This window comes from Labrus bergylta, chromosome 8 (assembly GCF_963930695.1).
Source record: "Labrus bergylta chromosome 8, fLabBer1.1, whole genome shotgun sequence".
Lineage (NCBI taxonomy): Eukaryota > Metazoa > Chordata > Actinopteri > Labriformes > Labridae > Labrus > Labrus bergylta.
Genome location: NC_089202.1, coordinates 13,732,243 through 13,747,998, shown reverse-complemented (window position 1 = coordinate 13,747,998; position 15,756 = coordinate 13,732,243). Strand labels below are relative to the sequence as shown.

Below are 15,756 nucleotides of genomic sequence, written 5' to 3'. Positions count from 1 at the left end.
TGCAGCAGTGGTGATGGTGAAAAGAGAGATCCACTCAACCCACTGACAAACACACACACACACACACACACACACACAGGCACTGACAAACAAAGAAGGAAGCAGAAGCAAACACAGAAATGCATGCACTAAATCACAGTGAGAGGCACATTATTAAAGAGTCCACAAAACAACCATACTGTAAGTCTCAGATGAATCGCTTATTTCCACAATGGAAGAAGTCAGGCTTCATTCATCAGGAGGCGCACACAAACACAAACACACACACACACACACACACACACACACACACTTTGAAGTAAGACAGTGAGTGCTCAGGCTTTTACTTTTTATTGTTATTGACCTGTGGATGTTTGATTTCCCCATGTAACACCTCTCGCCTCCAACTATCTGCCTGTCCGCGCACACAAAAGCACACAGATATCGCTTACTTTAGTATCTTTGAAAATCCTACTTTTAAGTTCTGTTTGGTTCTGATAAATATGTCTGATACTAATTAAAGTTTGATGATTATAACTGTTATGTTCCCCTTGTTGTATTAAAAAATCACCTGTATGTCTTAATCCTTCTCTCCTATTTCTTTTTTAAAGAAGTAAATATAAAAGTAAATCCATGCAACAAAGACCCGATGTTATATACAATGGCTGCATGAAACTCTTCTTTAAGTTATGTTACCTCAAATCACAATTTAATCTTAAAAATGTACATTTTTTAAGTCTCAGACTGAGTGATTGTTATGGTACACCATATAACCTTCATGCAAACCCTCATGCAAACATATGACAACGAAAGCAGTCATGCACACAAATGCATATACACGTATACACACTGATCAATGGTTGGCCTCAGGCTGTGGTAGATCTCCGTGACTGAGGAGGGAGCTGGTTAACACCCAGTGGTTCACCGCAGTGCAGTGTGCACCCACTTACAACATCCCCTCCATCACAGACCAGCCAGAAAAAACACCATTATCTCTATGACGTAAAACAAGGGCTTACTTTTTTTTAAATAATTCCGTCTTCATTATGCTAAACTTTTTAAAAGCAAAACCTGCAAAATAAAAATGATGTTACACTCATGAACATAAAAATATATAGACGTAAATTGAGTATCAGATAACCAGAGAGTGCAGGCAGGGTGAAATAATCCCATGTTGAAAGTTTTATTCATGTATTTAAGAAAGTGTGACACAGATGTCAACACTTTTAAAACAGTGATCTTATCAAAATTGCTTTTGAATTATATAACTCAGGATATACAGCATCAGTTCCATTTTTAAAGCATTTGTTTTGCTATTTTTATTCTTTACAAGGTAGTTGTTGAAGGGGACATGTGCAATAAGTCGAGTCTTTATGCAAAAAACAGACGCAGCTACACCCTTCTATATTTTCATGTAGGGGCAAAGGAGAGAAGCATTGGGTAGAGAGCTCAAAAAAAAAGAAGTACAGAGACAAAAAAAAGAGGAATACCTCAGTTTAAGAAATGATTGTAGGAAATGTGTTATGCAGATTAAGAAACAGAAGGAACAGTTCTCAGCTGTCACGATTGAGTCAGCAGCAGTCTGACGGTTAGACAGGTGGATGCAGGTCTAGATGTCCATTAGTGGGGAATTCTTCTTCTTCAACAGCTACAGCCGAGGTGCCATTGAGCAAGGCACTTAACCCCCTAACTGTAACAGCAAAGCCAGTATTAAATACTGCAGTTACACTGGGCTTCACCTCAAATATGAGTACATAAACAAAAACAGTACACTGTAAAAACAAAACATGCTTGCTCAACAGAACCCTGCATAAAAACATGATGATATCTTCACGACATCACGCTATATTCACCTTGCAAGTCTTTAGGAGTTCCCTCCCATGTTAACGTGTTTCTCTCTCTGCAGCATCACAGTGATAATGAAAACCAGCCATTACACAATGACTCTGGTTTAATTCTCATTCCAGAGATATATCATATCAACATATCTATATCTTAAAACAAACTCTAACAAAAAAAAACTTGTGCAAGTAAAAATATGAATCATCTCTTGTTTTTCAAACATGGGTTCTACTTGTGTGGAGAAGAATAATATTCTGCAGCTTTCAGATACTGCAGGGTATTCAAAAAAATCATCTAGTAAGGGCCATTTAGTTTCTAGAGCATCTGAAAATGTATCTTATTATTGGATAAATTGCACAGAAAAGTGTTAACATACTCTCATGCAACCTGCTACATACAAAGTGCTACTCAGACCCACCTGATACCTGCTGCAGCATTTTATCAGAGGGAATCACTTTTCATATTTGAGATAGTCTGCAGTATCCAACCTGCCTTTTACTTTGGAACAGAGAGCTGAAAAAAAGACATTTGGAGTCGCAAAAAGATAATAATATAAACCTTTGCCAACTAAAAATAATCAGCACCATTCTGCCAATACTGTAGTACATTGACTTATTTTCAAGTGAACTTGCTAAACACTTTCTGGCTGATGCTCCTGTAGTTTGACCATCTGATGCCTTTCTTTGTGATTTATGTTGGAATACTAAATATCTTTGCAAAATTGGCCTTAAAAAGCAAAACGTTTGAATGCCTCATCTCAGATTGGAGGATAACATTGGGAATATTCAACATTTTCAGACATGTTATAAACAGTAACTATTGGGCAATGATCAGCAGATAGGTTAATGCCACAAATAGTCATAGTTGCAGCCTTAGACACAAGAGAGCTCCATGTCATATTTCATAAGAACATCATTTTTCAGATACTCTAGAAACCCTCTGCATGATGCACACAAAGTGTTAACATTGGAATAAAGCAGCATTGTTTGCTGCACTTCACAAACAGTGGGGTTTCACTTTGAGCAATAATTGCAAATGTAATATTTTGTTGTGTGAGATCCAGATAAATAAATGTTAATCCAGTCTCCGTCTTTAAAGCATATGTCTTTGCTCCTCCTGACATTCACCATCACTCCATCTTCTGGATGGACTACCGCTTTGGACTAACTCTTCTGTGCTGCACCACGACAAAGTGCAGGTCAGGGCCGGTGCAGCGACAGTGCAGATCAGTGGCCAATAGGGGGCATCAGACCCCTGCATCAGTGTCAGGTGGATCCTCCTCTAAACCAGCATGCAGCTGCACTCAGGATGGTGTGGACAGTCTATGTGCCTATGATTTCTACATCATATGGTTTTACTGGGCTGCAAAGCAAATTTCCCCTTGGGGACAATAAAGTTGAAAGTGTTGTTATCATTGGTTGTAGTTTCGCCTGTTGCAGAGTCTTTGTCCAAGACAGAATGAGTCTTCTTGATTTGACTTGTGCCAAAGCTTCATTCATAATTTACAACATCTATACACAAGTCCTCATGTGCAGTTTTATGTACAGGACGTTAAAAATGTGTCTCTTAAACAAATATGTAAATCATTATTATTTTCTTATGATATCACAGAATATCATCCACTTCTGTCTGTTTTTTATAACAACATTCATATACAGTGTTCTTAATTCAGAATTACTATAATGTTAACTTATATCTTGTAATTAATAATATTATTAATACTAGTTTGACATTGCTAGTTATGAAACTGGATTTATGATGTAAGAAATTGAGAGAAGACGAATATATTTTAGCACATTTACCCTTTGGTAAAAAAGTAGCATAGTCCATGTATTGGCATGAATTATGGATGTATAAATCTATGTGCATCCTCAGTCGTCAGTGATCAGTGTGCATACAAATTTCCCGCAGCACTGCAGCATCTTGGTTTTATACCGCAGCACCTCGCTCACCCTGCCTCACTCTCCCTCCCTTATATCTCCTCTGTCACTCAACCTCACAGCTTAAGTCTTTCTAGGAAACACTTTTTCCACCACCTGAATTCATTTTTCTTCTCCACTTTTAGCTTGTTTTTATTTTCTGTCCATCACAGTCTCTGTAAAATCTCTTAAATCTTCTTTTTTATTGTTCCAGAGCTCATGTGATCTGTGCCCAAAGCCCATCCATCATCTAAATGTACAGTCTACATGATTATGTGGGATCTGTGTCGCCCCCTACCTAACAGGGGGAGGCACTCATGTGCATGTGTGCATGATAGTGAGGGGGGGGTACAGGTGATGGAGGCATGGCCATGGGCATAGCTTGGCCTTGAGGGTGTGAGGAGTGCGACCTAGGCAGGGTGTGGGTGGAAGGGTACCCGGCAGACTGCGGGTAGCTCCCGGCAGACTGCGGGTAGTTCCCGGCAGATTGTGGGTAGCTCCCGGCAGACTGTGGGTAGCTCCCTGCAGAGGAAGAGCCAGAGGGGGGGCTGCCCTGGCCGCCTTTTTGGTGGTTGCTTTTGGGTGGAGCTGGTGGCGCCTGGTTGAGCTGGATTGAGATGTCGCTAGAGGCTTCGGAGGTGCTGCGGCCTCGCTTCGGCGGGGGCCAGGTGGATTCTGGATGGAGGAACTGGCCGCTGTAGTCGCTGCTCTCTGACAGACGGGGGCGGTAGAGTGCTGGGTGGGGGCGGTACATCTCCTCCTCAGCGTAGCGCTTCATGAACAGATATACTGACAACACGCCGGCCCCCTAAAACAGAGTAGGATGAGATTAGGAGAAAAAAAGACGAAAGACTAATATATTTTCATAAAATAGAGTTTCAATTGATTATTGGGGAAAGTCAGAAGTGTTTAAAGCAAAGTACAAGGTGGAAAGTTGTAAGTATGCGTTTTTGACCAATGAGGATTAAGAAAATAGGGATACATTCACTCTTTATATCTCATATAAAAGATTAGAAGAGAAAAAAACGAGGAGACAAGGAAAGCATACAGGAGGGAAGGAGGTGAGTTCACACTGAAGTGTCCACTGCACCACAGAGCAGTGCTGCTGATGGGGGGGAAAGGCAGAATGAGCATAGGGAAGAAAGGAGGAGGGGATATGAGCAGAGGATTCACATGATACTGCAGCACACATGGATGCACAAAAAACACAGAAACCCTGCAGATCTGCATCAAAACAAGTGCTTCCTCACATAATAGCCTAATTATTGACCCTGTTTGCACACAGCAAGAAATACTCCTGAGAAAGAAAAAAACACTGTTGCCAATTGAAATGAAAATGAATTGCATTTTTAGAAGATGTTCACACTGACTGACCTCTTTGAGTAAGAAGGAGGATGCAGCGAAGGCAAAGGACCAGCCGTAGTGGTAGTTGAAGAACTGCTCAGGCTCCCTGGGTCGGTTCATTACCTCGTCGTTAATACTGGAGATATAGAGCACGAGCCCAACCACCAGACTGAGGCCTGCACAAAGCAAGTTAACAAAGAAAGTGAGGAAGAGAGAGGAAGAGAGGATGACTTAAGAGAGAGTGAGAGAGGCATCAAACAAAAATCCAGATTTGCTGCACTTGGTGCCCAGGGAGACGGATGGGATTATTCGTCTCCAAAAACCTAACATTAATAAAGAAGTGAGAGAGAGCAAAGAGACGGATAGGAGTTTCTACTGGAAAAATGGAAACATTTGCCTTCCAAAAAAGAAGTTCCACAGACCATTTAGAGTTTATTGAAAGAAAGTTTTTTTTCCAGAAAATAAATGGATGATATCTAAATGTAACAAAGAAACAGTTTGGAGTAACTTTTTAACAGTTTTCTAGAGCAGGGATTTTAAAGTTACGGGAATGGAGCTACACCTGAAGGAACAAGAAAAAACAACCTTCCTTTTCAAAGTTTTACGGAAAAATTAATTTCATAGATCTTTATCTTAATTTTTCAAGGTTGTTTGAATGTCTGTGTTTTAACTCTGATTAAATACTGTACGTTTTTAACAAATCAAATGCAGTTGGACACTGAAAAATATCTTTTGCTGCTTTTCATACCACTGTCTCAACATCAACAGAAATCATTTTCAGGTTTTTTCATCTTTGATGCGCATATGTGGTTGACTGTATAAAGGAATCAACTCAGATCGCCTTCCACCTGCAGTCTTGATGGGTTCTTGCTTTTGGTCATTTCCAGTGCAGAAAACCCACATCGCACAGATAAGTGAAGGTGAAGGAGATGAGAACCTTTATAGTATTTCTGGGGAGATCTGGGAACTCACTCCTTACAGCTTTGGTTTCAAGTCCATGTTACAGCTCGACTACAGATCTATGACCTTGAGCTTTCAACAAGACAACTCCAAGGGCTTGGTCACCAAACTCCCGAGCTTGGTCTCAATATGATAGCAGAGTTTACATGGTCTTACACTAACTTTAGCTAGCACCTCTTTAAAAATAACATGCTATGTATAAAACATGTATCAAACATGGACATAGTGTCAGTGACATCATCCATTTGTTACTGAAGGAGAACTTTGAAGCCCAAAGATGGAGGTCACCATATTGAAAATGCTGTCTCAACTTAACTTTTAGTAAAACTAGAAACAAAGTGGAGCTGAGAGGGGGCCTTAAGCCTCTGGTGATCAGCTACATTCTGCCCTCTTGCAGTCATATCAGCCACGCTCCTAATTATGCATACTTCTTCCTTTATAAAATCAAAATAGATTTATTATTTTAAAATAAAATGTTTTCATACCAGGCTTTTAACATGTTTATTTGTACCGTCAAAATGGGCATTTTAGCACATGGTGTGTGCTAAAATGCCCCTCTCCCTTTTTGATGTGTGTGTTTATATTGTGAAGGGCTCCAGGTTAAATGTCCTCTCCAGCTTTCTCTGGAGAAACTCAGTCTCATGCTAAACAAAGCATGATAACTAACAAGCAACAAATCCTTTTGAGCATATACATGAGAAGTGCAGAGGAAGTGTAACTCAGGTATTATTATCACAATGTCAACAGGAAGGGGGAAATGTTGGTCACGTTTAGTTGTTGATAATTTAAACTCATCCTTTCTCAGGATTCAAGTAACCATTGACCATTGGAGAAGATAATGTTTTGCAGGATATTGTAAAAAAAAACAGAATTGTCTGTGAACATTTGCAGCTCTGAATAAGAAGTTAAATAAATCCATTATTTTCCTTTAACACCGTTTTTTATTCCTGTCAGATCCCCAGAAGGTCAAAATATTTCTTTAAAAAGTTCTCATTTTGGTGACCTACTGAACTTGTTCATGATTATTTTCCCTGACAACCACAGAAAATACGTATTTTAAAGAAAGGAAGAGAACATAAATGAAAATAAATCATGTGTTAAAATAGCTCAGACTATTTAGTTAGAAGCCTCATACAGTTAGCCCTGTTAACATTCTGAATTGGATTTCAAAAAGGGAAAGAGTGCATCTTTCCCCCCATAGGCAGCATCACAAACAACATTAAAACCCCCTTCATCTAAGTACATTATCATGCTTCCATGCTGCCTTAGAGATTTTAAATGCATGAGTTTGAACATATGGCCAACATCGAAGAATCAATATTCAAATGATGCAGCATGCTGTTAGCAGCAAATATGATTATTTTTAGCTTTCACTGCATCATTCAAATGCACCACAGGGCTGTCAAACTGCTGCGTCCTTTACATAGACAGCTGAGAGGTTATGTTGTTTTCAAATTGATACGCACGCATGATGCAGAAAGCATGCTGCTGTCAGTCATTGAATGGAGGTACATCTTTATCTAAATAAGTAACACCAGGAAATGGAGTGAAACAGACATGCATGTGCACATGAAGAGAAGTGGAAGAGAAAATGTGATGTGTGGGAAATGAGGTCCCTGCAAGTACATCAATAAGGGTTCATTTTCTGAGCCTTTGAATTCTGTCAACCTAAAACTACAATATTCAGAAGAACACAGTTTCAGTAATGCTGTAGCACAACAGGCTCCATATTAAGTATTAAAAAAAACCACCTCAACACGTGCAGTAAACGGATAGAAACATTTCTGAATGAGGCAGTAAGACGGAAATGAAAGTGATGAAAGCTACAGAGAGGGGGGAGAAATGGAAAAATCAAAGAGAGGGGGGGAGTGAGAGGGGGTGAGTAAAGCAGTGTTTAGAGCGAGAGAGGCTTAGTGCAGCAGAATATCCAACCGCAGAAAAGCAATTTGATACACTTGCCCCTTGTTATCACCCTATTATCAAAATACCTCATAAAGTAAAACACTGCGCCACTTTCAGCAGCGGATATAAACATTACATAACCCCCTGTTACATCACACTTATTATTCCGCTACACCCTTTATCGGCAGGTCCCCGCTATAGCAAGTCAGAGCCGCCGCAGCAGAATCTGTTTGATGTTTCCTCTAAGCTCTGCAGCGCTGCTTCCCTCTCAAAACATGTCAGTGAAACCGCCTTTAGCGAAAAGGAGCAGTTTGGCTCCTGACAGTCAGCACTGAGGGAGAAACTTGGGAGTGTTACAGCCACCTGCTGTTCAAGAAGGTAAACTGCACTAATGCAGGGAATCAAGCTGGACAAACCTTCCAAGGGTAGTTAGGAGTTTATAATTGAGCTTTTCCATATCATTCAAATGCAAATAAAGGCTTACAAATGTTAGAAATAGGAAGTTTAAAGGTCAGAAAACCAACCTTCACCTTCATCCTTGAAATCACATCCATTCACTTTTCTGACACTGGCATCAAATACTAAAAATAGAGCCATGGTGGAGTGACTCCACATACAGGACACATCAGGCCGCTGTAATCAATCACAGAGTGACAGCCCGACATGACTAATGGCTCCCACCTGAGAGGATGAAGAAGATGCCGGAAACAAAGGCCAGGATGGTGCGCTGAGGCCGGATGTGTCCAATGTTACTGATGACGAAGGCAGTGAAGACAAAAAGCAAGGACACCATGGGGAAGGGCGTGGCTGTCCTCACCATCTCTGTGTGGAGGAGAGGTCACAGTGTTACACAGAGATGACCTTAAAATGCAGAGCGTGGTGGATGTTAATGTCTATGGATCTTATAAAGTCTAGGTTAACACAATCACAGGCAGAATGATCTGTAATATAAAGTATTTAGCAGCAGTCCTCCCTTATTATGGTCTGCTCTTATATTATTTTGACACATTTCAAAAAGATGGATTTTATTTGGTGAAGTGTGTCAAGACTTTTCAACTTCAGAGGCTTAACTTTGAACAGCATATGTGATGCAAAACTTGCAACATGGCTGTAAACCTGTAAGGTTGCAGAGAAACATCACTCAATCTCAGCTTTTCAATTATTATTTTATGAGAATGCTCAATAGAAGGCACAGAGCGCGAAATACAGAATGATGGAAGCGTAACACAAAATCATGTGTTACATCAACATTATAGGAAAAGAAGTAGACAATGCTGGGGATTAACTTATTAGCAAAGTAACTAAATATAACAATGTCACTCTTTTCTAAATTTAAGATGGAATTTTGTGTCCACAATACATTAGTGCATCCCCTCCGTCTCCTTTAAAGAGTAAATTGGATTAAAGAAGACTTTTAAAAGGGTAATTCTCTATCTCAATTTAAACTTTAACCAGTATATCTCTTTAAAATGTTTTTTATGAGCATGATCTGTTGCTTTTCACTTAGTTTTATACAGTATTATCTCTGATTCTGTTAGTTATCATGCATTCTAATCATCTATTATTGTTTTGATTGCTTTTTTAGCCTTAAAAACATCACAAATCAGCTTCAGTGTATCCAACCAGTGTCCAAGGTGATGTCTTATGTCCAACACTCAGTACAAAATCCAAAGAGATCTTGCTCACAGTGATACAGGACATTGAAAAGCTCACAGTTGAGAAGCTGCAACATCCAAATGTTTTCCCAACAAAACAGTTGCACGTACACTTTCTGCAGATTCATTAGTAGCTGCAGCTATAAAATGTACGGATTGCAGTACCCAGAGTTGGTCAGCAGGGGGACTGTTCAGTTCCTCAGTACTGCAGACTCTGACACAGGAGATGATGTGCTGTTACATGTTTTACTCACTGAGGATGTTTGCAGTGTTTTCCGTGGTGATCTCTATTTCGGGTTCAGTGAAGTACTCTGATGCAACACATCTACCGTTTTCTGATCCTGGGAAGAAACACAGACACACACATTCACAGAACAATAAGGATGAAATGTTCAGGGGGTTTGCTTTTAGGATCAGAGTCAGTGATGCATGAAGAAACAAAACAAATCTGGGAGAGAAAAAAAAAAGTGTGAGGGTCTGTGCAGTCCTGCTCACAGGTAACGATCATGTTTTGTGACAGCTATGATTCTTGCTCTCTCTCTCGTTCCTCCCTTCACTGCTCTCTCACTCGGTTTAATCTGTGTGTGTTTTTCGCTGTGATGTTGTGGACATAGCATGATTGTTTGGATATGTATGTATAGTTTTTCTCCTACATACATCCTTTCATTCTTATATATTCATGTGTGTTGTGTTTTCCTACCAGCCACGAAGCAAACTCTCCAGAGGCCTGAGTGCAGCGCCATCTTCACCTCCATGCTCTGGTTCTGCTGCAGGATGATGCCCTCCACCATGATCAGCCAGTAGTCTGTGGACACAGCCACCCCCACCAGCAGCAGCCCGCAGGCTCCGAACACTGTCGACAGGATGGTCAACGCACGGCTGCTGCACGAACTCATCTGGAGGGCAGTGCATGAGGGAGAAGAGAAGAGGTATAACACGTGAAAAATTGCATTAGAAAATATGGAGGTAATTTTGGATGGGGTCATGGAGGGAGGTCATTAGAAACGTGCAATTTGAAAAGATACATGTGATGTGCACACATGCAGCCACAGGCCGTCCTCCTGTCTTGTTATTACTTAAGATAAGTTGGTGACACATCAAGTGGCAACCAATCCTGTTAAAGGTTAGAGAGGAGCAAGAAACGATAACTTCACGGTAAGCAGCAGAACTTAAACTGAACTAAAACGGAGAGATAATTATCACACACGCACCCGAATCAGGACAGGGAGGAGGGGTCCTGTGTGACTCACATGGTCTTTCTGCTTGGCTGGGAAAGACTTCTATGCAAGTCCTCTGAGCGTGCTGTTTGCATGCTAAAGTTAGCTTTCTGTGATGTGTTTGTGTGACTGTTCTGTTAACAGCTTCTGCTTATTTTGGACCACTAATAGAGAACAAAGGCACGTGAAAGCACAGAGCAGGATCTGCGTTTCCTAGAATAACCCTTATTAAGTAGAGTTATGCTGTTTATTGTACAATAAAGTAGAACCCCCAAATCTGCTCAAATAAAAACCATCAACTAATCTATTATATTTGTCCCACTTTTAAAATGATTTAGAAATGTAGCTGACTAATATTTGAAGCATGAAAGGTTTAAAGCTTACTTGCTCATCTTTTATCATCAATATACAATATATTAACGTATGTTGCTGCTGTTTTAACATGGAACCTATTGGAAATACACTGATGTTGGTGTTCAAGTTTGCTGTTGGTGTGGTTGTACGTGAAATACATCATAAAATGTGTGTAAAAATGTTCTTGGTAATTGTGAGATATACATTTTTTTGCCTTTAAAATTAGTACGAGAAACATGACGGTTGGTATGGTGATAGCCTAGCGGTTATGTCGCGTGTCCCATGTGCAGAGGCTAACGGCCGTAGGTTTGAATCCTGCCTCGGCCCTTTGCTGCATGTCATCCCCCACTCTCTTCTCTCAACAATCCCTGCCTCTCTTCAGCTGTGCTATCTCATAAAGGCAAAAAGCCCCAGACAAATACAACTTAAACAGACAAAAACATAGAGATTTTACATTATTTAATATGAGGTCATAGGAAAGACTGGCTCTCTCTCTCTCTGCACCCACATTTTTGAATATTTCCCAGAGTTCCTGAAGGAGGATCATTACTGTGCTGCAGCTCATCTGCAGTTTCAACCCAAATCCTTATTTCTAAGAGGGTTAGCTTCACTTTCACATTGTTTTGGTGTTTTGTTCAATACAGTATAGCCCTTCCATTTCTCATCTTTGCTGACTGACTTGTTAATCCACATACACTTGACTTTTGCAATATGTAAATAAGATCACCCATCTTATGCAGTATTATAAACATGGTGCTCATTAAATTAGCCACTGCTTGCTTGGACAACAGGACCAACCCTTATCATTTCAGCAGCTCAGTTCACAATTACAGCTCTCGTTGCTGCAAGTCTTCTTTTTGCTCCATGCTTGCTGAGAAAATCATATTGTATATCAGAGTGTGTGCAGGTTATTAAAGTACATTTAAGTCCCTTTAAATGAAACATGACACTTTAAAAACTGGCCGGAAGAGCCCAATTATGACCAAAAAGTGATGTGCCTGTTCAGACATTCAAAACTACAACCTTGGCCGAGTGAGTACCAAGACAACTTTTCCACCATCATTACCCACACTGTTCTGCCTAAACTATGGAGGCAAAATGGAGCTTTTATATCAAAGTCTTATCCAGGTTCATTGAAATTTGTGATATTTGTTGTAGCAGGAGAATGTTTTTTCACTCTGCGCTTGTCCAGTTGCAGCAATCATGTTACTACTCGAGCTTCACCGCCTTCTTCTTACAGTCACTGACACGTGGGAAATCAGGCATGTTCTCCTGCTGATGTAACACAGCTGCTACAAGGTTGGAAAAGATGTGCGCGTCTGTGTGTGTAATGTGTCTGTGTGTTTCCTCTGCATGTCACTGTGTGCAGCGCTGGTATATGCATAGTGGCCTGCTGGTTGGCCCCTCATTAATAAAAATGTTCAACGCTCTGCAGATGAGCAGATCTTTCTCATATAGATTCTCGTATCATCCTCGGAAAATCCATAATCTCCACATGTTTTGTTTTAATATAGCAGACACTGAACTTCTGAACTTCTTGCCCCCCGGTTATTAATCGAGCTATTTGCATAAAAAATAAGGTGGATCAATCACGTTTAGGGTGTCTGATTGATTTAACAATGGACATTAATCAGTCACATAAGAGGGCTTTGTCAATGCCAAATGAGTTCCTAAAACATGAGAAGCACTTCATTCTTTTTCTGGACTTTCTTAGTAAGACTCCGAGCCTTCCAAAAGCAGAGTAATAGTATGGTTGTAGAGACATTCATTCTAGTGGGAAATGGAGCCTTTAAAAAAGATTTAGTATGGACTGCCATTGTGTGAGACACATCTACTATAGGAGTTGCTTCAGTCTTTTGAGGAGCATCAGGAGTGAAAAGAGTTTCTTTTGTGAGCAAGGCTGGAGTCAGATGGTTACACGTCAGAGAAATTCTCTGAGAAATGGCTAGTTGGGCCATGTTAAAGCTGAAGAAGTATGCGGGGAGTTGTTGATTGGTCAGACGAATGAGGGGAAAGATCCAGTCAGGCAAACAGGACAGATAGAAGATTTAAAATCTAAGTGACCAAATGGCAATTTGACAAAGTATACGAACTGCCATCAAATTTGGAGAAACAAAAGCACAACTGAAGACTTGTATTCAGTTTGTTGCTGCTCCGTTTTCTATCTACCTTTCTGTTCTCTAATCAAAGGTTGTGACCAGCCCAGAAGTGGCTGTTTCTGTTGCTGCTCCTGTTGACTCTTGGGACTGTCGGTGGATAAGCTTGATCCAGTAAGATAGAGAGAGTTTGAAGTAGTCTCCATGAAATCACCAACAGCTTCTTGAAATGACCGAAGGCATAGTGTGTGTGTGTGTGTGTGTGTGTGTGTGTGTGTGTGTGTGTGTGGGGGGGGGGTTCAAAGATGACCAAAGAGCAGAGAAGAGTGGGGCTCTGGGATGAACAATCACACCTCACAGCAGCTGGAGGACGTGCTGGAGATGTCTGAGAAGAGGGGGAATCAATTGGAGTTGCAGCACAGCAGAAATGAGTTGTTGTGGATGAGTGGCTCTTGCAGGCTCATTCAGCACCACGGACAGCACCCTCAGAGGCCGCCCGTCACAAAGAAAACACAAGGAAGCAGACAAAATACAAGCTGCCGGTTTATAAAAATGGATTGAGACGTAAAGTGAGAGGACATAATTCAACTCTTTATCCCCGGAAAGTCCTTCAAAGAGCTGTGACCACTTCTGTAGGAACTCTGGATTGAGACTGAGCGAAAAGAAATAGGTTTGCCTGATAGATATGTGATAACAATCCCATTTTAGTGCTCCGAGACAGGCCCCTTGGCTTCCTCACCCAGAAAGTAATGAGCCAATCGGATGGGTTAGATAGGAGCCACAAGGGGGGACAAAAGGTCTAATTCTGTGTAATCTGTCACAATCTAGAGACTGTCATCACCTCAGAGCCTCATAGTGGTGAAAGAAAGAAAGAAGTAGTGATGGACAGGAGGTGAGGATGTGGATACTGCTGCTGTAAAAAAGGAAGAAAAAAGAAGCAAAAGGAAAGGAAAAAGGATCTTAAGAGTGAGTCTTTGAGATGGGGAAAGCTGAAGTCAATGCAGGTAAAGACCTTGGCCCAAAAAAATGAAAGGAGTACCCAACATGGACGCGCTAGGACGGGTATGCACCCACACCTGTGTTTAACTACCCAACCTTGACTGTGCAGCGTCTCAGTAAAACAAAAAACAAAAACGAGCCTTCATGAGGGGACGCAGGAGTCACTCAGTGGGAAAAAAATGACTTCATAATGACTAACGTGGATATCGTGACTCAACGGGTGGGTTTGCTCATGATTTCTCGGAGCATTTCAGCTGCGCAGACACAACTCGAAACCATTTTAACAGAGTCGGGCTGACAGTGAAACGTTCAGGTGATATTCTCTGAAAACTACACGCATGTTCAACTGTGATCCTCTCTCACAGGGCTGACAGTGAGGCGGCGATGTGCGCATTGGCTTGTTTGGAGCCCCCCCTCACTGTCACACACTCACACGCGGAGTTTGGAGATGATAAACAGAACAGGGAACATGTGAGCGACCCACACAGCAACATTTACAGAATAAAATGGACAAAACAAAGAGCTGTTGGCCGACTTTGTGTTCAGGTTGCATTCAAATGTTCATGTAAGACGTGCGGCTGTCTTTACGCTAACACGACACGAGGACACGTTATGAATGCTGCTGTCCTCAAAACACACGCATTCACATAACATTGATAAAAGACTGACTCCGGTTGAAAAGGCGTCATTGGTGCAATAAAAGCCAAGAAACACACACAATAGTTGTTCAGAATGGAAAACATTACTCACCCTGCCACGAGAGTCGTGCGCACACGTCAGTAGCCAAGAAAGCTCACAGCAGGAGGCTCGCTGGGTTTTGGTCTCTCTCTCTCTCTCTCTCTGTATTCCTCGCTCTCTCTGTATCCTCAGTGTTTTCCCTTAAGCCCCCTTACCCATCCTCTAAATCCCTCACTCTCCTCTCTTTTTCACTCAATCTGTCCGAGGTACTGCGGTGGATCGGTTTCAGCGCGAGCTACTCTGGCTACAAGAGAGACACAGCGAGGAGCGAGAGAGAGAGAGAGAGCGAGAGAGAGTGAGAGAGGGAGAGAGAGAGTGAGAGGGAGAGAGAGAGAGAGGGTGCGAGAGAGAGTGAGAGGGAGAGAGAGAGAGAGGGAGATAGAAAGAGGGAGAGAGAAAAAGTGAGAGAGAGATAAGAAGGGGGGGATCATGCGAAACTTCTATTTAAGACCATATCATATGTATGTTTTAACAAATATTGGTTTTCTATCATTATAGCAGCCTACAGTGTAATGCTGATATATTGGATGTTGCACTGTACATATATTTTGTTTTATAACATGCCCCGCAGTTATTTCATGAGAACATTTTAAAATTCGTTTTTTTTAGCAATTTCTGAATACATTTTAATGTGCATCGTGCGTTATTTCTCCTTCATAGTTTCAGATTACTTCATGTTCACCTTTTTTAACATCTATAAAAAACATTTAAAAAAAACTTTTTGTTTTATTGATAATTAAAACAATTCATG

General features: G+C 41.0%; 1 protein-coding gene across 1 annotated transcript; it reads right to left on the bottom strand.

Moving 5' to 3' along the window:
- Positions 1–1,138: 1,138 nt before the first annotated feature.
- On the bottom strand, positions 1,139–15,288 carry cacng7b (calcium channel, voltage-dependent, gamma subunit 7b). Its single transcript, XM_020646786.2, has 6 exons — positions 15,018–15,288; positions 10,302–10,497; positions 9,856–9,942; positions 8,628–8,768; positions 5,115–5,260; positions 1,139–4,548 (listed from the first exon to the last, which is right to left on the bottom strand). Exons 2-6 carry the CDS (start codon positions 10,495–10,497, stop codon positions 4,039–4,041), a joined length of 1,080 nt encoding a protein of 359 aa, XP_020502442.1. The 5' UTR covers positions 15,018–15,288; the 3' UTR covers positions 1,139–4,038.
- Between the last annotated feature and the right edge of the window lie 468 nt (positions 15,289–15,756).